General features: G+C 44.3%; 1 protein-coding gene across 1 annotated transcript in view; it reads right to left on the reverse strand.

Moving 5' to 3' along the window:
- Positions 1-270: 270 nt before the first annotated feature.
- The window catches only part of KCNN3 (potassium calcium-activated channel subfamily N member 3), a 160,417-nt gene continuing 135,320 nt past the window's right edge, over positions 271-25,367 (reverse strand). Inside the window, exons 5-8 of the mRNA XM_063440114.1 lie at positions 13,019-13,129; positions 6,244-6,371; positions 5,329-5,398; positions 271-4,492 (exon numbers count right to left, since the gene is read on the reverse strand). Coding sequence (XP_063296184.1) covers positions 4,196-4,492; positions 5,329-5,398; positions 6,244-6,371; positions 13,019-13,129 — 606 coding nt within the window. The 3' untranslated portion in view covers positions 271-4,195. The remainder of the gene's footprint in view (positions 4,493-5,328; positions 5,399-6,243; positions 6,372-13,018; positions 13,130-25,367) is intronic.

Below are 25,367 nucleotides of genomic sequence, written 5' to 3' on the forward strand. Positions count from 1 at the left end.
GTCTAAGTGATTCTTTCTGCCCTTCCAACCTGCAGGGTTTCCTTTTTTTACCCAGGTAGTTCAGTTGTCATGATTGAGATTTTGCAAGTTAAAAAAAGCAGGCAGTTACACTTCTACTCCCAGAATCCCTAGCTATGCAAGCCGTATTATGGAAAGTTACATTAACATGATTGAATGAGTCCCTTTCTTGATTGATGAGAGCTCACTGCAGTAGCTGCAAAGCATGAGGACATGCAGACCATGCAGTGGCTTCTAATGTGTCTTTTGCCCCCCACTCAATTTTTTTTATGTATACTTTTAATCGATCTACCTCCTGCCCAATAGAACTTGCTTCTTAATTTCTGCCCTCTTTATTGGAATGCCATTGGCACAGCTAGCTAGATTTTGCCTGGTAGCACCTCCTGAGTATATTCAGAAGAGTACTGCTAATGTTCAACCAAAGTCTCTAAGTCTTCCACCTGACCAGGGCAATTTATTAAAAGTGCAGTAAATTCAGTTTGTAATTAGACACAATCCTGCGCTAAATCCTACTGATTTCTAGAAAATATATAGATAAATTGCACGTCTAGCTTAATTGAAGAAAACTACTTCTGTGATAAAAAAATATCATGAAAGTGATGTAAAGGTTATACCGTTATTGGATAACTGCAATTTTTTTTCAGAACACTGAGGTCCCTTTTTCGGGGGAATTTAAGTATGTAGCTGAAAATTATATAGTCATGCAGGTATAAGGCGTCAGATACACGAAATATTGCATCAATGGGGGGTACACGTTTCTATGTTCACAGTGCACCACAGGAGAACAATACACTGGAAAAACAATACAAACTCTGAGAAAAACACTGATCTAAAAGAAACAGAAAAAAACTCAAATGGGAGAGTTAAAGGGACACTTTTGTCACCAAAACAACTTTAGCTTCATGAAGCAGTTTTTGTGTACAGATCATGCTTCTGAAGTCTCACTGCATAATTTTATGCTATTTAGAAGTCTAAGCACTTTTGGTTCTGTTTATGCAGCCCTTGCCACACCTCCACTGGCTATGAGTGACACAGACTGCATGAAAAAAAAATTTTTTGAATCACTTAAAAATTTTTTACCTCCTGCTCCGTAAATTGAACTTTACTCACATACAGGAGGCTCCTGCAAGGTCCAGCAAGCTATTAACAGTGCAGCAGATACAACATTCTAAATTAAACAGAATTTGCAAGAAATTAAGTGTAAACATTAGATGTCTCTTTACAGGAAGTGTTTAGGAAGGTCAAGCAAGTCACATGCAAGGAGGTGTGACTAGGGCTGCATAAACAAAGTGATTTAACTCCTAAATGGCAGAGAATTGAGCAGTGCAACTGCAGGGCCACGATCTATACACCAAAACTGCTTCATTAAACTAAAGTTGTTTTGGTGACAAAAGTGTCCCTTTGAAGCCTCTTTGGCAGAGCTGGCATTGTTTATTCAATATATTGTCTTCTTGTGGTAAAATCTGCACCTGGAAATATTTGTTCTCATATTATATTCCATGCATCTGATGCCTAGCAGTTTGTGTGTGTATTTTTTAGATATATGATATATTGTAGTAGAAGTTAGATGCAATTAATATCTTGCAATACCTGTTTTTAGTGGACTAACTGAATTCTAAGGGTTTTAAAGGCTTGCAATCATCTCAGTTAGCAAATAAAGATAAATACAAAATAATAAAAAATAACTAGTAACCCTTTATATGACACTTTTTTTCCTCTATAACACACACGTAAACTTTACTGTTGCATTATCTTTTTTAAAAAAAATATATATATGCTTTAACTGGGAGATGTTTATAATATATTATTTAAAAAAATAAATGAAAAGGACTGTCCCCACCCCCATCTTCATGTAAGATCACTCACACTACCTCTATCATCTGTCAAAAAATCAAAACCACATCACAGAGGTTTCATTATGTGTGTTCACTAAAAGGAATCCAAACCTAAATGTAAAACAATGTTCCATGTTTACCTGATGTTTCCCTGTTCCACATTTTTTTAGGCCAAATGTGTTTAGTGATCTTTTTGTAGAGGGATGTGTGTTTATATAATACTTTGTTTTGTAGGAATAACACTGAGTGTCTGGAATGTGAGCGACGGAGCTGGGATGCCCAGTTTACTGGGTTTATAATACTCTCTATATACGATTCTGGACAATCCCTGTAGTGTGTTGTTTTGTGCGTTTCCTCCGAAGTGGCAGATACTGTTGTTGTTAGAGCTAAGAAGCAGATGATGATTCCAAGTTCTCTTTTCTACACAGTAACGGTCGTTCTATAATGCCCAATCTGCTCAGAAACAAATGTAACTCTATAGATGTAAACATGCGGTATTATTGAGCAATGCCGAGTATAACTCGGCTGCACAAGTTACTGCAGCCTCCTACCCGTTGTAGCGGAACAGGAAACCCTAAAGAATATTCTATAATAGAAATGTGGCTCACTACTATTTTTCTTTCCACAGCATTGCACACACAAATCCAATCATGCTCTCTGATGCCTTTTCAAATCATGATACAGTTTTTATCTAGCATTTCATAGAGAGATGATTGGTGTAGACCCATTCCCAGTTGTCGTGCGTTATTAGATTGGTTTGTAAAGGCCTGGATACAAACTTGCCAGACTAGAAGTATTCTGTCTTCTACAGCAGTAGTAGTACTACCAAGAAAAACAGGAGCAAAAATTGATTTCATAGAACCTGGGAGCCAGATTACTATATTAAGCACCCAACTTTGTTTGTGGAGTTCAACCCACTTTCTAAGCTGATGGGAGCAATGGGTGTAATTGTACCGTCTGTTTAAAAAAAAAAAAAAAAAAAAAATCTGCCAAAATGACTGCAGTAACTGTATGCGGCATCATTGTTGGCATGTTCATTGCAGAGTGCCATTCATCTCCAGAGCAGTGTGGGATACACTTGATTGTTTGAAGCATAAATTCTGCAGTTTTGTTTTTTTTTAAATATGGTAGTTATTGTCTTTTTGGGGGTCCTTTTACAGGTTCACAGCTGTCCTTCTCAGTACAAGGCATAGCAGGAGCCACTGCTCCAATTGTCATCATATTTTTTATTTATTTTTTTAAGTCCCCGTTCGTGCAGCTGTGAGCCACACAGACTGTCATATCCACAGTGATTTATATAGCACTCCACATTCACACGCTCTACTGCAACATCAGTCGCTTTCCACGCAAAGCTTAACACACACTGGAAGAGCGCTTTTGAGTGGGTTTTGGTGCAAAAACAGTGTGCCCTCGAAAGTGTTCCATATGTACTAAGGCAAAAATATGTTGTGGACTCACCGGGAGCACGGGCAGGCGAAGCGTATTCAATTATTTTAGCCACCTTAGAGGTAGCAGAGGTTTTTTTTTATTTTATTTTTTATCAATGCTGTACATTTGAGTCAAATGCCAGCCAGTTTACTGTATATAAATATAAATACATCTGTATGCCAAGCACAGAATTGTGCCAAAAAAAAAAAAAAGATTTAAGTGAAGTTGTACCCCATAAAACATTGGCACACAAATGCCACATGCAAGGAAAACTTGAACTTTGCGTTAGAGTAATACCATAACGGCCTGTAATAGCCCACATTTTGTTTTTATATTTATATTTTTTTTGTGTAAAGTGTACCCCTTTGATAATTCTTCATTCCACTTGCCTCGTCCTTAGCAAATGGCAGTACCTTGCTCTTACCACTAGGAGTGCCCTTGCTTGCATTAGAGATGGATGTCCATCCATATGCAGTAACTCCTTTATGATAATGTAGGAATCCGGCAACACGCAAGATTTTTTCCAGTAATTACAAAGGACCCTATATTTATCCATTAAAAGTGCCTGAACGTTTTGAGGTCTGTTTTTGACCATAAGGAACTAGGGAAGAACAATGAGCATACGGACAAGAGCTTTGGGGTTGTATCACCCCCTTTTCTTCTTTGCAAAGCATTGCAGGCTACTTGGCAGTGAATGATTAGATCTCTTTTTCTTGTGGTATTCGTTCTGCGCCTCCGATGTTAGACCGCAAAGGCTGGCCATTCTTTCCTACAGTGAGGTCCTGCCACAGGTTAGCTGAGATTACATAATGTTCAGGGACCCAGCAGTCTGATTAGAGAGCTGAGCCCCTCCTAATATTTCTAGAGAGAAGATACATTTTGGGCAACTAATGCCTCGCTTCTTCCTTTGCCGCTCAACAGCTACTCGAACTGGTGTGTGGCGTTGGAAAGGATGCTGAACTGATCCCCATGGGGCTGTCCGATAAAGGGGTCTGGGGAGTCCCCACAGCAACGCCAAGTCCGCGGGATTCCAGGACAACAGAAAGGATGTGCTGCTGCTGTTGACGCAGGGCATCCACAATTAGGGCAGGAAGTGTGTTGAAGTTGGAGGTGATCTGATCCAGCTTGGTTTCCAGGCTGCCGATCTGCTTCTCCAAATCCTCACTCCTGTCGTTCAGTTCAGTGATAAGATCATACATCACGCTCTGCATCTGGGAGAGAAAACCGGGGTTAGTGTAGAGTTAAATGTATTGTCATTTCAGAATGTAGTGAGTTCACATACCAGGGATGGCATGAAATAAATATTGTTCCCTGTGACCGTTCCAGGGACAAAATTATTTTACTTTTGACAGCAGTTCAGTGAGTTGTGACATGTTTTGCAAGAATGATTCTTTTTACTTTAGATACATACAAAACCAATACAAACTACTTTCTTGACCTGTTCAGCAGCAGGTTAACTTAAAGGACAAATGGTCATTCACTGACACTTTAAGAACAGAATTTTCACTTACTAGAGAGAGATCAATACAAATATATATGTGGAATTCTCCACTTAGAGAGGTTCAGATACAGTCATGTCTGTATACAACTTTTATGTAGAACATTCAGGTATGTAAAATTTAAGATGAATGTTATCGCAGGTTTTTAATCAAAGAAGAAATCTACATCTCTGTAAAAAAAAAAAAAAAGGGGGGGGGGGGTTATTTTAAAAAAATGTGTCTCATCTCTTTTCTATAAAAGGTCCCGTTAGCATATTTTAAGAGACACTCCATTCCCCTGAAGCTCCCAAGTTTGCTGAAGTGCTTTGTGTGTGAAGAGTATGTCCTCTTTTTCCATAGAAATTGTCACTTTTATAAATTACCTTGTTAATCAGACAAACGAACCTGTTACTTCCTGGAAGTTTAGTTTAATAGAACAGAGGACTTGCTTTGAAAATACTTCATTGAGCAAATTGTGAAATAAAAATAATGTTTTTACAAGTCTAGTACTGGCCTCTCCACTCTCAATGTTTAGATTAGGAATATAGCAGGGATGTAGGACTTCTTACCTTGGAGAGATCCACCAGAGTGTTGGCTTGATCACTCAATTTTCTCTGTTCCATCTTTACACTCCTAAGTCTGCAATAGACACAATAAGTTCACTAATCACCCGACAGGAAAGCAGCCGCTTGGGAACTGGGAGTGAATGAAAAGAGGGGTTTGAGAGAAAGAAATTGAAAACTAGCAAAGGGACAAACTGGGTCTAATGTTTAATTTGGGAGAATTCTAATAAAATCATCATGTCAGGTAGTAACGATTCCACATAAATCCCTGATTAAATGGGGCGTCTGATCGTCCTTTGAATGAGGGGAAAAAGTTAGAGGTGGAAATAAGAAGATAAAAATGGTAAGGCAAGAATAGTGAGACTAAAGTTAAAGAGGAGAAAAGTGATAGAGGTTTATGAGAAGCACAAGAGACCAGAGATAAGAGGAAGTAAATGAGACCGGGATGAAGTAAAGTGTGATAAAGAGAATGAATGGAAGAGCGTAAAGAAGGGAGAGGAGAAGGCAAGAGAGTAATTACGTTAGTGGAGGAGGAATTAAAGGATGGCTGAAGGGAAATAAATAATAGGACAAATATCAATGGTAAGGATGAGGAGGAATAAATACGGAGAGGAAGAATAAGCCAAGTAAAATGGACGATTGAAGGCGAATGAAGATGACTGAAAAGAAGGAAATTGGAAATTTGAGAAAAAGAAGGGGAAGGATTGGGAGAGGAGTGGGAGAAGAAGAAAAAAGAATGGGTAGATGAATGAAAAAGTTTTGTGATTGACCGAGAAGGGGAGTGAGTGGTGGATTAAAGAGAGATGAGGAAAGAAAGCAGGAGTGGTAGAATGAAAGGAAGGGAGTGTTAGAGGATAGGCGAGAAGACAGGACTTATATTTAGACATTTAATACGTTTTGGCACAGGACAAATCTACTTACTGGTGAATGGCCTGAAGAAACTTTCTCTGGTGTTTGCGGACTTTGGCATGGTCGATCTTCTTTAACAGCTTGGTGTGCTTGTAAATTAGCCACGTTTCTCGCAGGACATTAGCAGCTGCATTTTTTATCTGTAACGCATACAGCAAGGTTTACAAAACCATCCGACTGGTGATGCCCAAGATGCAACTTTGGTGGTAGAAGCAAGCACAAAGAATAGTGGGATTGTGGGTGAGAATACTATAGTTTGGTACACTAAATTCAGCAAAGTCACAGCACCAATACTGCAATGTTAATACTGTTTTTAGAAGTATTTGCCCCTATTTGGTTTATTTGCTATTAAGTTGTTAACAAGAACATAACTTATGTACATTTTATAACTTTCGGCCTCTATAAAGCAATGTATTATAATATGCTTAGTTTTGCATATTTCCCCTGTTCTGCAATTCCTTTTTCTTTGGTTTCTGTACTGCGGTTTGTGACGTCACGGCTCTCTTTCTATCCTTCTTTCCTAACCAGCTCTGTTTCTCCAATAATACAGTTACCTTGGTCATCAGGAAGCACAGTAAATATTTCTGGGAGTTGTAGTTTCACTTTCATAAGTATAATGCTGATAACTGAGGTACAACTTCCAGAAACTGCTTCTCTGCTTATAAAGCTCCGCAGTGCAGAGATGGTGGGATGAATTCCGCATTTTGAAAAGCAACACGGAAAAGCTTTTAGAACATTCTAAAAGCCTGGGTATTTATTGCACATTTAAAGGAACACTATAGGGTCAGGAACACAAACATGTATTCCTGACCCCATAGTGTTTAAAATCATTATCTAGCCTCCTTAACCCCCTAAATACAGTAAAATCTTACCTTTATTCCAGTCTGCTGCTTCTGGCTTCGCCCCTGATCTGCCTCGTTGGCTGTCATCATCAGAAGAGGTGGTTTCAGCCAATCACAGTGCTTTTCCATAGGATTGGCTGAGACTGTCAAGGAGGCAGATAAGGGGCTGAGCCAGCACAAGCCAAACACAGCCCTGGCCAATCAGCATCTCCTCATGAGATGAATTGAATTAATGCTTCTCTATGAGGAAAGTTTAGTGTCTGCATGCAGAGGGAGGAGACACTGAATGTCAGTCACATTGTGCAGCACTGCCCCAGGAAGCAGCTTTAGCAGCCATCTAAGGAGTGGCCAGTGGAGGTATTCCTAGGCTGTAATGTAAACACTGCATTTTCTCTGAAAAGACAGTGTTTACAGCAAAAAGACTGAAGGGAATAATTATACTCACCAGAACAAATACAATAAGATGTGGTTGTGGTGACTATAATGTCCCTTTAAATGTGATTATCTAATTTTTTTTAAATGTTTTATTATTTTGAAAATGTTGTTGCGTTTGCATATATTTTCAGAGCATTTCCTGTACCAGTGGTTCCCATACCCAGTGCAAAAGGTACACCAACAGTTTAGGTGTTGTTAGTATCCCCATCAGAACAGGATAAGGCTTGGTTGGGAAGCACGGATCTATTCAATATATTTGTAAACAGAGTGTTAATATTACTTTGGGGAGCCCTCTCTATGTACATCTCTTCTAACACTTTATAAATATATCACTGGGTTACTCTGCTAGTGTGGGGACTTGCTTAAATTTTAAAATAAATGCCTTAAATGTCTCGCTGTATACATCAAGTGATAACAATTCCCCGCTGTCTTCATAATATAACCAGTGATACTTCACCAACCTCTAAAGGCTGTCAGGGCTATCTGTAAGGTGAACAAAACCCTTAAATGATTATTCTCAGCATTTTAAACTGTTTGTGGTTTTGCAAGGTTTATGGTGCAGAGAGTACCATGCACCAACTTTCACTGAGAGGTGGCTTGTAACAAATTACTGATGCTATAATCTAGCCACCCACAGTCCTGACACAACACAGGACAGAGTATTTACATTCTCCTTTCTGTTTTTGTTTTGTTTAACTTGTGTTGTGTCTGTGGTGTCGGGATTTTCACACACAAGTTGTAAGGTTCTCCTCTCCCTCCAGAGAGAGCCAAGCCATGGCTGAGTGCACGTAGCGTTGATGACTTTGCCAATCGCTGCACACAGCCCTGTTCACAACACTGAATGTTTAGAACATAAAAGCAGCGGGTACATGACTACCAGTTTATTGAACATCCTATGTGATTAACGTCACCGTGGCTGCGGGGGAAAAACTATGTTATATTTTATATCGGCCCCTATAAACCGGAATTAAGGGCTCCTGTTTGGCTAGAGAAGTTTCAAGGTGAATATTACTTTTTTTGTTGCTGTTACTTAGTGCATTATCTACATAATGCATTAAAACATAACTGTCATGTTTTTACAATAGTTTCCTTTTAATGTCATCCTTTATTATCTAATAGAAATTTGCCCACACACCTTAATCCGTGTAACCTATTTCTCTAAGAAACTATTTCAACATCACATATTGTCAGACAGCTGTTTGCTGCCAATGCTGAAATGCCAGCAGAGGACAGCAAAGAGCTATCAGGTTAATCAGACAGGTGGCAGTATCCACAGGTAGGTGTGAGATGGGGTAGGGGTCACATGAAGACACGGGTGATAGGTGTTGGGGAATAAGGAAGGCAATAAAAGTGTGGCTATTGGCTCGCTGTTCTATATTAGGCATTGAACCCGTAACCACACTGCAGTGAGATTGTTTAATGCAGCTTTGATTCTGAACATCGCTTAGCAACAGGTTTACAGAACGTGCGCACATCTCCTGTCACTGAACACTGCTCACGGCTGACAGATAGTGGCAGGTTCAGAGTCTTTGGGGGTCTTGCAGATTATTCAGCAGAAACATGAGAAATCTGTGTGTCATTATTTCTCATCTATTATAGAGGAGAAAAGATGATGCTGTCATGTTGCAGGCGAGAAGGGGAACAGGGATTGAGGGCAGAATTATTCACACACAGTTAGAGCTATAGCGTCATATTGGACAAGCTGTTCCCCATCATATTAGTAAGAATATCATTATTTTAACGTTACGCCAAAATACAAATAATATTTGCAGGTTACACATTGCCTAGCATTCTGTAAACTGCCTGAATTAAACACTTTGTCTAAAATGAGCAATTACTCCCGATACATTTTGGATTTTGCCATTTCTCAGAAATGGTCAGGCGTTCTGTCCAGGCATTCTATAGAATGTCCACATGATGCACGAGATGCCAGGCATTCTACAGAATTCCCATATTATACATTAGATGCCCAGGTTTTCTATACAATGCCCATATTATTGCCCATATAGATTTCAGACTAATAAATACTGTCTGAAATAGTGAGTCACTCAAATTTTTATTTATTTATTATACACATTTTATGTAATGGAAAACTATAACTCATGTGGGTTGATGGGCATGCATGCAGTGCCCAGGCATTCTATAGCACCCCGACATTATGCAGAGGATGGTCAGGCATTCTATAGCACCCCCACATTGTGCAGAGGATGGTTAGGCATTCTATAGCACCCCCACATTATGCAGAGGATGGTCAGACATTCTATAGCACCCCCACATTATGCAGAGGATGGTTAGGCATTCTATAGCACTCCCACATTATGCAGAGGATGGTCAGGCATTCTATAGCACTCCCACATTATGCAGAGGATGGTCAGGCATTCTATAGCACCCCCACATTATGCAGGGGATGGTCAGGCATTCTATAGCACTCCCGCATTTTGCAGAGGATGGTCAGGCATTCTATAGCACCTCCACATTATGCAGGGGATGGTCAGGCATTCTATAGCACTCCCACGTTATGCAGAGGATGGTCAGACATTCTACAGCACTCCTGCATTATGCAGGGGATGGTCAGGCATTCTATAGCACCCCCACATTATGCAGAGGATGGTCAGGCATTCTATAGCACCCCCACATTATGCAGAGGATGGTCAGGCATTCTATAGCACTCTCACATTATGCAGGGGATGGTCAGGCATTCTATAGCACTCCCACGTTATGCAGAGGATGGTCAGACATTCTACAGCACTCCTGCATTATGCAGGGGATGGTCAGGCATTCTATAGCACTCCCACATTATGCAGAGGATGGTCAGGCATTCTATAGCACTCCTACATTATGCAGAGGATGGTCAGACATTCTACAGCACTCCTGCATTATGCAGAGGATGGTCAGACATTCTATAGCACTCCCACATTATGCAGAGGATGGTTATGCATTCTATAGCACTTCCACATTATGCAGAGGATGGTCAGGCATTCTATAGCACTCCCACGTTATGCAGAGGATGGTCAGACATTCTACAGCACTCCTGCATTATGCAGAGGAAGGTCAGGCATTCTATAGCACTTCCACGTTATGCAGAGGATGGTCAGACATTCTATAGCACTCCCACATTATGCAGAGGATGGTTAGGCATTCTATAGCACTTCCACATTATGCAGAGGATGGTCAGGCATTCTATAGCACTCCCACGTTATGCAGAGGATGGTCAGACATTCTACAGCACTCCTGCATTATGCAGGGGATGGTCAGGCATTCTATAGCACTCCCACATTATGCAGAGGATGGTCAGGCATTCTATAGCACTCCCACGTTATGCAGAGGATGGTCAGACATTCTATAGCACTCCCACATTATGCAGAGGATGGTTAGGCATTCTATAGCACTCCCACATTATGCAGAGGATGGTCAGACATTCTACAGCACTCCTGCATTATGCAGAGGATGGTCAGACATTCTATAGCACTTCCACATTATGCAGAGGATGGTCAGACATTCTATAGCACTCCCACATTATGCAGAGGATGGTTATGCATTCTATAGCACTTCCACATTATGCAGAGGATGGTCAGGCATTCTATAGCACTTCCACGTTATGCAGAGGATGGTCAGACATTCTACAGCACTCCCACGTTATGCAGAGGATGGTCAGACATTCTACAGCACTCCTGCATTATGCAGAGGATGGTCAGGCATTCTATAGCCCTTCCACATTATGCAGAGGATGGTCAGACATTCTACAGCACTCCTGCATTATGCAGAGGATGGTTAGGCATTCTATAGCACTCCCACATTATGCAGAGGATGGTCAGACATTCTACAGCACTCCTGCATTATGCAGAGGATGGTCAGGCATTCTATAGCACTCCCACGTTATGCAGAGGATGGTCAGACATTCTATAGCACTCCCACATTATGCAGAGGATGGTTAGGCATTCTATAGCACTCCCACATTATGCAGAGGATGGTCAGACATTCTACAGCACTCCTGCATTATGCAGAGGATGGTCAGACATTCTATAGCACTCCCACATTATGCAGAGGATGGTTATGCATTCTATAGCACTTCCACATTATGCAGAGGATGGTCAGGCATTCTATAGCACTTCCACGTTATGCAGAGGATGGTCAGACATTCTACAGCACTCCCACGTTATGCAGAGGATGGTCAGACATTCTACAGCACTCCTGCATTATGCAGAGGATGGTCAGGCATTCTATAGCACTTCCACATTATGCAGAGGATGGTCAGACATTCTACAGCACTCCTGCATTATGCAGAGGATGGTTAGGCATTCTATAGCACTCCCACGTTATGCAGAGGATGGTCAGACATTCTACAGCACTCCTGCATTATGCAGAGGATGGTCAGACATTCTATAGCACTCCCACATTATGCAGAGGATGGTTAGGCATTCTATAGCACTTCCACATTATGCAGAGGATGGTCAGGCATTCTATAGCACTCCCACGTTATGCAGAGGATGGTCAGACATTCTATAGCACTCCCACATTATGCAGAGGATGGTTAGGCATTCTATAGCACTCCCACATTATGCAGAGGATGGTCAGACATTCTATAGCACTCCCACATTATGCAGAGGATGGTTATGCATTCTATAGCACTTTCACATTATGCAGAGGATGGTCAGGCATTCTATAGCACTCCCACGTTATGCAGAGGATGGTCAGACATTCTACAGCACTCCTGCATTATGCAGAGGATGGTCAGGCATTCTATAGCACTTCCACATTATGCAGAGGATGGTCAGGCACTCTATAGCACTCCCACATTATGCAGAGGATGGTCAGGCATTCTATAGCACTCCCACGTTATGCAGAGGATGGTCAGACATTCTATAGCACTCCTGCATTATGCAGAGGATGGTCGGGCATTCTATAGCACTCCTGCATTATGCAGAGGATGGTCAGGCATTCTATAGCACTCCCACATTATGCAGAGGATGGTCAGGCATTCTGTAGAATGTTTATATTGTGCTTTAAAAGGACAGGCATTCTATAGAATGTTCATGTTGTGTATGAGATGCCTAGGTGTTCTGTAGAATGTTTTACTATGCATTTGATCAGCAGGCATTCTGCAGAATGATGCAGAATGGCCATGATTTTTTTACAAATAAGTCTATATTATGGATGAGATGCCCAGGCATTCTTTAGAATACCCACGTTATGTATTAAATGGCCATGCATTCTATAGAATATATCCATATTACGCATAAAGTAGTCAGATGTTCTATAGAATGTCCACATTATGCATAAAATGAACAATCAACTCATACTTATACACACTGTCCTAAATGGGCAATCATTCAATGGAATATCTGGATTATACACCTATCCTGTAATGTAAAAAAACACAATTTTGGTGCCCATTTTAATGCACTGTATGGTAAAAGTTGGGTTCACAGAAGATATGACAATGATTTAGGAATCCAAGCACTCATTCCACAACCAGGCTTTTTTTTTTTTTTTTGGCACTGCACGCTTACCCGTTTGGTAAGCTGTGTATCCATCATAAAATTATGGACGTGTTTCTCGGCTTTTGTCAACTCCAGTTTCCTGGCAACCACAGCTACCACCAAGGCGGTACATCCAGCGCCCTGCGGGGAACAAATACAAGACAGGTGGAAATCATTAAACGTCTTTTATCAGCCTTCCAAATTTACACCTGACAACCCATCAAACCTGACTCATTTCTATGGGAAACCTACCAAACTATGAAATTAAATAAGTCCAACAGATAGAACAATACCTATTTAGAATAATAAAGAATAGTCATCTGTTCATTCGATAAAAGCTGCTGTTTTACTCACTGTGAGACTTTGGTGTTAAATTAATTTTTAAAATACGTAGAAGCGCGTTTAGTTGTTTTGGTCGATATTTGTTTCATTCACAGCAGTGAGAATTGGCTCCTAAGCTTTACCACACCTGTGACTGGTGACACAGGAAGCCTGGACCTTCAAATAACTCCATGAAATCCAACAAGCAATTTAAGGCTTGGGCCAATATACAGCTCTCTCCTAATTGTCCTTTTCTGTGGGAAATTCTGTCTGTTGGCACATTGAGTGCCTGCATGTGAATAATGCTTTTAATCTATGAATAGAGTTTCTATTTAGAAAGCTCAAACTGTACCAGAAGGAGAGAGAGATGAATCGGATAATCAGAGACAATTGGTGAAAAGAATCTCTGCTGGTCAACTCAATGGAAGCTCTTGAAACTTGCAAGCGTTCCATTATCTGTTTCCCAAAATACTTCCTTTCAGCCTATGCTAGTCTTTTTTTTTTTTTTTTTATTCTTTCATCTTTGCCAAGTTAATTTGTTTTTTCTTTTCTCCATTCCACACATTGAGACTTGAGATGAATTTTCATTCCCTCTCATTAAGCTCTGTTGTTACTTTGTGCTTCTAATTAAGGAATTGACAAGTGCCAATTTGGTTAGTTATTAATGGTTTGTGTACTGTATCACCAGGCCATCATTGTTGTCAGTTTGTTGTAATGTACCACAGGGCCCTCTGTCACTGTGCTGTACTGTACCACTGGGCACTGTGTCACTGTTTTGTAATCTACCACCCGACCCTCTGTCACTGTATATACTGTACCACCGGGCCCTCTGTCACTGTATATACGGCACCACCCGACCCTCTGTCACTGTATATACGGCACCACCCGACCCTCTGTCACTGTATATACTGCACCACCCGACCCTCTGTCACTGTATATAATGTACAACCGGGCCCTCTGTCACTGTATATACTGCACCAACGGGCCCTCTGTCACTGTATATACTGTACTACTGGGCCCTCTGTCACTGTATATACTGCACCACCCGACCCTCTGTCACTGTATATAATGTACAACCGGACCCTCTTTCACTTTATATACTGTACCACCGGGCCCTCTGTCACTGTATATACGGCGCCACCGGGCCCTCTGTCACTGTATATACTGTACTACTGGGCCCTCTGTCACTGTATATACTGCACCACCCGACCCTCTGTCACTGTATATAATGTACAACCGGACCCTCTTTCACTTTATATACTGTACCACCGGGCCCTCTGTCACTGTATATACTGTACCACCCGGCCCTCTGTCACTGTATATACTGTACTACTGTGCCTTCTGTCACTGTATATACTGTACCACTTGATCCTCTGTCACCGTATATACTGTACCACTGGGCCGTCTGTCACTGTATATACTGTACCACTCAATCCTCTGTCACTGTATATACTGTACCACCGGCCCTCTGTCGCTGTATATACTGTGCCACTGGGCCGTCTGTCACTGTATATACTGTACCACTCAATCCTCTGTCACTGTATATACTGTACCACCGGCCCTCTGTCGCTGTATATACTGTCTTAGGTCTGCTGTCATGCTTTCCAAGCTGTGTATCTCCTCCACCCTGGCCACCCACTGCTGGAAAGTTGGCGCGCCATTCTGCTTCCACAGAGTTGGGACCAGGGACTTCGCGGCTGTATGCAAGTGCATCGTTCACTGTGCCCTCTGTCACTGTATATACTGTACCACCCGACCCTCTGTCACTGTGTATACTGTACCACCCGACCCTCTGTCATTGTATATAATGTACCACCGTGCCTTCTGTCACTGTGTATACTGTACCACCCGACCCTCTGTCACTGTATATACTGTACCACCCGACCCTCTGTCACTGTATATACTGTACCACCCGACCCTCTGTCACTGTATATACTGTGCCACTGGGCCTTCTGTCACTGTATATACTGTACCACCGGGCCCTCTGTCACTGTATATACTGTACCACTCAATCCTCTGTCACTGTATATACTGTACCACCGGCCCTCTGTCGCTGTATATACTGTGCCACTGGGCCGTCTGTCACTGTATATACTGTACCACTCAATCCTCTGTCACTGTATATACTGTACCACCGGCCCTCTGTCGCTGTATATACTGTCTTAGGTCTGCTGTCATGCTTTCCAAGCTGTGTATCTCCTCCACCCTGGCCACCCACTGCTGGAAAGTTGGCGCGCCATTTTGCTTCCACAGAGTTGGGACCAGGGACTTCACGGCTGTATGCAAGTGCATCGTTCACTGTGCCCTCTGTCACTGTATATACTGTACCACCCGACCCTCTGTCACTGTGTATACTGTACCACCCGACCCTCTGTCACTGTATATACTGTACCACCCGACCCTCTGTCACTGTGTATACTGTACCACCCGACCCTCTGTCATTGTATATAATGTACCACCGTGCCTTCTGTCACTGTATATACTGTACCACCCGACCCTCTGTCACTGTGTATACTGTACCACCCAACCCTCTGTCACTGTATATACTGTACCACCCGACCCTCTGTCACTGTATATACTGTACCACCCGACCCTCTGTCACTGTGTATACTGTACCACCCAACCCTCTGTCACTGTATATACTGTACCACCCGACCCTCTGTCACTGTATATACTGTGCCACTGGGCCTTCTGTCACTGTATATACTGTACCACCCGACCCTCTGTCACTGTATATACTGTACCACCCGACCCTCTGTCATTGTATATAATGTACCACCGTGCCTTCTGTCACTGTATATACTGTACCACCCGACCCTCTGTCACTGTGTATACTGTACCACCCAACCCTCTGTCACTGTATATACTGTACCACCCGACCCTCTGTCACTGTGTATACTGTACCACCCGACCCTCTGTCACTGTGTATACTGTACCACCCAACCCTCTGTCACTGTATATACTGTACCACCCGACCCTCTGTCACTGTATATACTGTGCCACTGGGCCTTCTGTCACTGTATATACTGTACCACCCGACCCTCTGTCACTGTATATACTGTACCACCCGACCCTCTGTCACTGTATATACTGTGCCACTGGGCCTTCTGTCACTGTATATACTGTACCACCCGACCCTCTGTCACTGTATATACTGTGCCACTGGGCCTTCTGTCATTGTATATAATGTACCACCCGACCCTCTGTCACTGTATATACTGTGCCACTGGGCCTTCTGTCACTGTATATACTGTGCCACTGGGCCTTCTGTCACTGTATATACTGTACCACCCGACCCTCTGTCACTGTATATACTGTGCCACTGGGCCTTCTGTCACTGTATATACTGTACCACCCGACCCTCTGTCACTGTATATACTGTACCACCGTGCCTTCTGTCACTGTATATACTGCACCACCGTGCCCTCTGTCACTGTATATACTGTACCACCCGACCCTCTGTCACTGTATATACTGTACCACCCGACCCTCTGTCATTGTATATAATGTACCACCCGACCCTCTGTCACTGTATATACTGCACCACCCGACCCTCTGTCACTGTATATACTGTGCCACTGGGCCTTCTGTCACTGTATATACTGTACCACCCGACCCTCTGTCACTGTATATACTGTGCCACTGGGCCTTCTGTCACTGTATATACTGTACCACCCGACCCTCTGTCACTGTATATACTGTACCACCGTGCCTTCTGTCACTGTATATACTGCACCACCGTGCCCTCTGTCACTGTATATACTGTACCACCCGACCCTCTGTCACTGTATATACTGTACCACCCGACCCTCTGTCATTGTATATAATGTACCACCCGACCCTCTGTCACTGTATATACTGCACCACCCGACCCTCTGTCATTGTATATAATGTACCACCGTGCCTTCTGTCACTGTATATACTGCACCACCGTGCCCTCTGTCACTGTTATTACTGCACCACCGGGCCCTCTGTCACTGTATATACTGTACCACCCGACCCTCTGTCACTGTATATACTGCACCACCGGGCCCTCTGTCACTGTATATACTGTACCACCCGACCCTCTGTCACTGTATATACTGCACCACCGGGCCCTCTGTCACTGTATATACTGTACCACCCGACCCTCTGTCACTGTATATACTGTACCACCGTGCCTTCTGTCACTGTATATACTGTACCACCCGACCCTCTGTCATTGTATATAATGTACCACCCGACCCTCTGTCACTGTATATACTGTACCACCCGACCCTCTGTCATTGTATATAATGTACCACCGTGCCTTCTGTCACTGTATATACTGCACCACCGTGCCCTCTGTCACTGTTATTACTGCACCACCGGGCCCTCTGTCACTGTATATACTGTACCACCCGACCCTCTGTCACTGTATATACTGCACCACCGGGCCCTCTGTCACTGTATATACTGTACCACCCGACCCTCTGTCACTGTATATACTGTACCACCGTGCCTTCTGTCACTGTATATACTGCACCACCGTGCCCTCTGTCACTGTATATACTGCACCACCGGGCCCTCTGTCACTGTATATACTGTACCACCCGACCCTCTGTCACTGTATATACTGTACCACCCGACCCTCTGTCACTGTATATACTGTACCACCCGACCCGACTATTACTCACCTGTATACTAAGTTCCTACTCCAGTTGTAGACAACATTTATTAAAGTCTGAATTCTGGAAGTTAGGAAGTATTCAATTCAGAGTAACAAGAGGCTTAGCCATTTGGCTTCGGATAATTCTTTCTGTATGACCTTTTATATACATGGTGAATACCAGGGTTATACTGTATATATTCATATTACATTTTTCATTATTATTTTGTTTTTATTTTCCAGTTGACACCTATTTACGGAGTTCTACTCCACTAAATAGATCATTGTCATCATAATTTTGTTTCCTGAGTAAGACTTTTCCGTCTTAACGTACGCGAGAACGTGACATTTAGAAGGTGTCCTGAATCTATCTGTTGCACTGGGAGGTGCGGAGAGACAAACCATTATAAAATTATAATGTTATGTAGTAGTTTATATTTTCTAGATTTACTATAACAGCTGGAGGGCGGCTCTGTGTAAATGAAGAACATTTGTAACATTCCATCTAATAACAGTTTGTTTTTTTAACATACAGATTTCATTCTTGAAATGATCCATATTCTCCTTATATTGTGATAGTAGTATTTAGTCAGGTACTATGCCACGTCACCCTCAATCTGTCTTTGTAGCATGCAACCCTTTGTTTGAGAAACCATGAGTAAATCTCTGCAGAGTTACCCCTGTTCCGACTGAGATTTCCACCGCGCAGTTCTAAGTAGGTCAAGCATGGGGTAGGTGACAATTCATTCAAAATTCATATTATCTCCAATTAGATGCATGCAAGGCAGAGTGTATGAATGTCTGAATGGTCTCTAAATGCGGCTTCTTAACAATGTTGTGTGTGTGTGTGTGTGTGTGTGTGTCTCTCTGTGTGCACAGACAAGAATTAAATCGGTATTATATGGCAAGGAATTTCAGCCATGACCCTCCAAATGTTGTTGAACTACATTTCCCAGAACTCTGTGGCAGGCAGCCTCAAATTTGACTGGGAATAGCTTTTCTGGTAGTCATAAAACACAGATCAGAGAATCACACTGAATGTATTATTTCAGTTCAAAGCAATTCCGTGTTTGCTGTGAAAAAAAATAAAAAAATAGAATCCGCTGTGACACAGGGTTTTCAATGTCCCACTTTACAGGTAATTGAACATAATGCGCTGGTCAGCCAATGACCGCTTACATCTTAAAAGGTCATTTTTAGGCCAGGCATTAAGCTTTCTTTTTTACGTTTTCTATTTCCATGTGCAGAGGGTTAGGATACAAGTACACTTGTTCAACATATCACATTCAGTTAGTAAAATTGAAGCAGTTTGGCTTACTAAACTGCTTTAAAAAGGAACCTCCGGGCACCATAACAACTTTATTAGAATGTTAAATCGTTCACAAACGATTTAACCCCAGAGTCTTCTTTCCCCATTTAGCTCTGCTCTTGTCATTATGCTTCTCCGAGATTCTTCAAATAGGAATTGCGGGCTGCCACGGACAGGGGTGCCGCTGATCTGCCAAAAGCATCCGCTGACGCTCTAATCGGTAGCTTCCCATTCACAAAATGGCTTAAGAAACGTGCATATTTTTCTCAAACCATTTTTATGATGGTGAGCTAAGGATTGACTTAGAGTATCAGCTGACGCTTTAGCCAATCATTGGCGCCCCTGTGGGAAAAAGTCTTAAGCATTATTTTTAAAAGTGGAAGAACAAGGGCAGAGTTAAACGCGGCTGGATAGAAAACTTTGGTCTAAAGGTAAACTGGCACCAAGGACCCCCTGTTACCATAAGAACTTTATTCTGATTAAAGAGACACTGTAGTCACCAGAACAACTACTTAGCTTAACCCCTTAAGGACCAAACTTCTGGAATAAAAGGGAATCATGACATGTCACACATGTCATGTGTCCTTAAGGGGTTAAAGGGAAACTATAGGGCTGGGAAAACATAGTTGGTTGGAATAAAGGGAGCCCTCACATGAAATTACTCTGCTAGAATATTACATCAATTATGCAATAAAAAAGGAGTGTTGTAGGACTTTGCAATTGGGCGGAATCACGCAGAAAGTAAAAAGGTAGTAGATTTAAAAAGCCTTATTTCTATAATCCTTCTGGATGCTAATTCATGTGACAATCTTGATATGGATCGAATCTAATGATGGCAGATAAAAAAAAAAGCAAAACAACAGGTTTTACATCTAAAACTGGTTACATCACATTCCCGTTTCCAAACCAATTTGTCTTTATGTCTGTCGGTGACTGTCTCCATGTCAGTCTTTGTGTCTGTTTCTCTCTCTGGCTGTTTTAGTGTCTGTATCTGCATCACACTGTGCCTTTTTTGGCTTCATGTCTATTTCTTTTTTTTTTTTTTGTTTAAATAATTATTTATTTAGTATTGACACAATGAACAGTAATGACCATATTACACTTCTCATATCTGGCCCTATGGTTGCATAGTCATAGTCAATACAAGTTTTTATTTAAAGCGGCACTGTCATGCCGAATCCCGTTTTTTTTTTTTTTTAACCCGCCTCTACTACATCCAATTGACCCCCAAATACTCCTAAGCCCCCCAGATTACCTCTTTTTTAATCTTTATCTTCTGCCCCGATCTATATTAAGGGCGCCGCCATCTTTGTGTGGGTAGATGAAGTCCCTGTGGGACACGTCATCTGCCCACACTAGATATCACTGAGATTCCCGCACATGCCCGGTGAAACACCTGGACATGCGAACGGGAATTTCATCTATTCATTCATTAGTCAGACAGACGAATGAATGAATACAAAAAATCAGACGAACAAACTAACACTGAGTATCAGTGTTCATTTGCTCGTTCGGTTTATTACAAGGAGAGAGCTACCGGCACGCAGCTCCCTCCTTGTAATATGTAAAGACAGAAGCGGCAGGGAGCAGTGCTCCCTGCCACTTCATAAGCCCCCCATGTCCCCCCCTCACTCTATGGGGGTCAATATGACCCCCATAATAGCACAAGCGAGATTAGAATCTCCCGAATGTCCCTACTCGCTATACCGCGAGTAGGGGCATGTCTACTAAACAGTGACCAGCCTGTGGCAGCTCACTGTAGAAAAAAAATTACATACATTACAATAAGGGGGGGGGGGGGCGGACCTATTGTCCTCCCCCCCTCCCCCACCCTGAGCGGCGGGTGGGGGACATGAAGATAATGAGGGGGGGGACCTACTGTCCTCCCCCAGGCCCCCACCCCTGGGCGGTGGGTGGGGTGGGGGCCCTAAATAAAGAGAGGGGGGGGAACTACTGTCCTCCCCCCGGCCCCCACCCCTGAGCGGTGGGTGGGGGCCCTAGATAAGAATGGTGGGGGGGGACCTACCGTCCTCCACCCCGGCCCCCACCCCTGGGCGGTGGGTGGGGGGCCCAAAAAAATAAATAAGGGGGACCTACTGTCCCCCCCGGCCCCCACCCCTGAGCGGAGGGTGGGGGCCCTAAAAAACAATAAGGGGAGGGACCTACTGTCCTCCCCCCTGGCCCCCACCCCTGAGCAGTGGGTGGGGGCCCTAAATAAAGAGAGGGGGGAACCTACTGTCCTCCCCCCGGCCCCCACCCTTGAGCGGCGGGTGGGGGCCCTAAATAAAGAGACGGGGGGGGACCTACTGTCCTCCCCCTGGCCCCCACCCCTGAGCTGTGGGTGGGGGCCCTAAATAAAGAGACGGGGGGGACCTACCGTCCTCCCCCTGGCCCCCACCCCTGAGCGGTGGGTGGGGGCCCTAAATAAAGAGACGGGGGGACCTACCGTCCTCCCCCTGGCCCCCACCCCTGAGCTGTGGGTGGGGGCCCTAAAAAAAACAATAAGGGGGGGACAGTGTTCTGTGTCATTTTACACAGCGTGGGAAAGTTCTTTGGAATTTTCCCACGCTGTGTAAAATGACACAGAGCACTGTGATTGGATGGCTTGAAATCCATCCAATCACAGTGCTCTGTGTCATTTTACACAGCGCGGGAAAGTTCTTTGGAATTTTCCCACGCTGTGTAAAATGACACAGAGCACTGTGATTGGATGGATTTCAAGCCATCCAATCACAGTGCTCTGTGTCATTTTACACAGCGTGGGAAAATTCCAAAGAACTTTCCCACGCTGTGTAAAATGACAAAGAGCACTCTGATTGGCTTAAACCCACCAATCAGAGTGTTCTTAGCCTAATTGCAGGGCGCGGCAAGGCTTTATAAGATTTTAGAAAAAAGAAGACGTCAAATAGTAAGTTTAATTTTTTTTTTACAGGTTAGTTATTCCCCCCTCACTATTTTTAGGGTGAGGGGGGTAGGTAGGGGATAGTTTGATTTGGGTGGGGGGAGGGGTGACTACGGGCTTGGGACCCCTAGTCACCTTGATTGGGGGGGGGGGATTTTCATTTAGGGCCCCCACCCGCCGCTCAGGGGTGGGGGCCGGGGGGGGGGGAGGATGGTAGGTCCCCCCCACACCATTCTTATCTAGGGCCCCCACCCACTGCTCAGGGGTTGGGGCCGGGGGAGGACAGTAGGTCCCCCCCCTCTCTTTATTTAGGGCCCCCACCCACCGCTCAGGGGTGGGGGCCAGGGGGGGAACAGTAGGTCCCCCCCCTTATTGTTTTTTTAGGGCCCCCACCCACCGCTCAGGGGTGTGGGGGCCAGGGGGGGAGGACAGTAGGTCCCCCCCCTTATTGTTGTTTTTTAGGGCCCCCACACACCGCTCAGGGGTGGGGGCTGGGGGGGGCAGTAGGTCCCCCCCCTTATTGTTTTTTTAGGGCCACCACTCAGGGGTGGGGGCCGGGGGGAGGACGGTAGGTACCCCCCCCATTCTTATCTAGGGCCCCCACCCACCGCTCAGGGGTTGGGGCCGTGGGGAGGACAGTAGGTCCCCCCCTCTCTTTATTTAGGGCCCCCACCCAGTGCCCAGGGGTGGGGGCCAGGGGTGGAGGACAGTAGGTCCCCCCCTTATTGTCTTTTTAGGGCCCCCACCCACCGCTCAGGGGTGGGGGCCGGGGGGGGAGGACAGTAGGTCCCTCCCCCCCTATCTTTATTTAGGGCCCCCACCCACTGCTCAGGGGTGGGGGCCAGGGGGAGAGGACAGTAGGTCCCCCCCCCCTTATTGTTATTTTAGGGCCCCCAACCACCGCTCAGGGGTGTGGGCCGGGGGGGAGGAAGTTAGGTCCCCCCCCACACCATTCTTATCTAGTGTCCCCACCCACTGCTCATGGGTGTGGGGGCCAGGGGGGGAGGACAGTAGGTCCCCCTCCCTTATTGTTGTTTTTTAGGGCCCCCACACACCGCTCAGGGGTGTGGGCTGGGGGGGGCAGTAGGTCCCCCCCCTTATTGTTTTTTTAGGGCCCCCACCCACCACTCAGGGGTGGGGGCCGGGGGGAGGACGGTAGGTACCCCCCCCATTCTTATCTAGGGCCCCCACCCACCGCTCAGGGGTGGGGGCCGGGGGGAGGACAGTAGGTCCCCCCCCTCTCTTTATTTAGGGCCCCCACCCAGTGCCCAGGGGTGGGGGACAGGGGGGGGAGGACAGTAGGTCCCCCCCCCTTATTGTCTTTTTAGGGCCCCCACCCACCGCTCAGGGGTGGGGGCCGGGGGGGAGGACGGTAGGTCCCCCCCACCATTCTTATCTAGGGCCCACACCCACCGCTCAGGGGTGGGGGCCGGGGGAGGACAATAGGTCCCCCCCCCTCTCTTTATTTAGGGCCCCCACCCACCGCTCAGGGGGGGAGGACAGTAGATCCCCCCCTATTGGTTTTTTAGGGCCCCCACCCACCGCTCTGTGCTTCCTGTCTGTGTTTATATCTGTTCCTCTCTGTGTCTGTATCTGCATCACTCTGTGCTTTCTGTCTGTGTTTATGTCTGTTCCTCTCTCTGTATCTGCGTCACTCTGTGCTTCCTGTCTGTGTTTATGTCTGTTCCTCTCTCTGTATCTGCATCACTCTGTGCTTTCTGTCTGTGTTTATGTCTGTTCCTCTCTCTGTATCTGCATCACTCTGTGCTTTCTGTCTGTGTTTATATCTGTTCCTCTCTCTGTATCTGCGTCACTCTGTGCTTCCTGTCTGTGTTTATGTCTGTTCCTCTCTCTGTATCTGCATCACTCTGTGCTTCCTGTCTGTTTGTCTGTTCCTCTCTCTGTGTCTGCATCACTCTGTGCTTTCTGTCTGTGTTTATGTCTGTTCCACTCTCTGTATCTACATCACTCTGTCTGTCTGTTTCTTTCTCTGTCTGTCTCTGTTTGTCTCAGAACACTTAGCATATAAATAAGGTGACTCCATAAGCCTTATAGTCCATTAAACAGAGGTTGCATGTGATCAGTGTTATGTAAACAGGGACCCATGAGTTTATTACACCCTTTTTCTTAACAACGGAAATGTCTTCTCCTTGTGGCTCTTTAGTCCGTAATGGACAGAGAGTGCTTGTCTCGTCAATTAGTAACCAAGCTCACGTTGTGAGGATTTATGGCAGAAAGTAATTTGTACCTCATGTTTATATGTGATGGGCAAATAAACATACAAATGGGAGATCCAATTTCCTGACTCATCTGTGCCCTTATAATGCATAGTACACTCTGACGTAATGCCTGCGGTAACGCTCAGATAGCTCGTTCAAAATTATCTCTTTTTTTTTATTAGAAAAAGCAAAAATTGAGAGCATGTATGACTTTAAGAGTCACCCTATGAGTAGCAAGCAGCTGAGCGAGCATCACAGTCATCTAGCAAAGTTAATTGCACTATTCATGAAAAACTGGAAAGAAAACAATGATTATACCTATTTACAACGTGATAAAAAAAACACGACATAAAAAAACCCTCCTTGCTCGTGATACGGGATTATAGACCATTCTAGCAGTGCTGCGGCCTACTTGGTTGCCTTGGAAACACAGCTGTATGGCCTACTGCTAAGAACTCATTACTGTCCTAACAGTAATATTAAATCGGGGAGAGGGGAGCTGCTTGAGAAAAGCAGGTTGGAGTGAAGGGAAAGCCCTCTCATGAAATGACTCAGCTAGAATATGACATTAATTATACAATAAAAAAAGGAGAAAAGACACGGGGTATTTCCATGCCCTCAATCGGCTGTAAAGAGAGCGATGGGGAGAGTATGAATTGCAAAAGAAAAGCTTGCGAAATAATTACTGCTGGAATCCGGGGAGAAGATAATTAGAATCCCTGAATTAGAACGAGATATTTTTAATCAACGGGAGGCTGATTATATGCTGTGAGCTCTGCGAATACCAAAGGGGCCGTGTTCCGAGATGGAGCATTGTGAGTTTAGCAGCAGACATGCCAGCATATTGAACAGTACAGTGTTCAGCTGCTGACGGCACTATCCAATCTCTGGTGTTTGTCTCCTGTCTAGAGAACAAGCCACCAAACCGTACAATAGCATCTAATAAAAGAAATGCAGGCTGCCGTTATATAAGATAGATATTTTTAAGCTATTACAATTTA

Source organism: Pelobates fuscus, chromosome 13 (genome assembly GCF_036172605.1).
Source record: "Pelobates fuscus isolate aPelFus1 chromosome 13, aPelFus1.pri, whole genome shotgun sequence".
Classification (NCBI taxonomy): domain Eukaryota; kingdom Metazoa; phylum Chordata; class Amphibia; order Anura; family Pelobatidae; genus Pelobates; species Pelobates fuscus.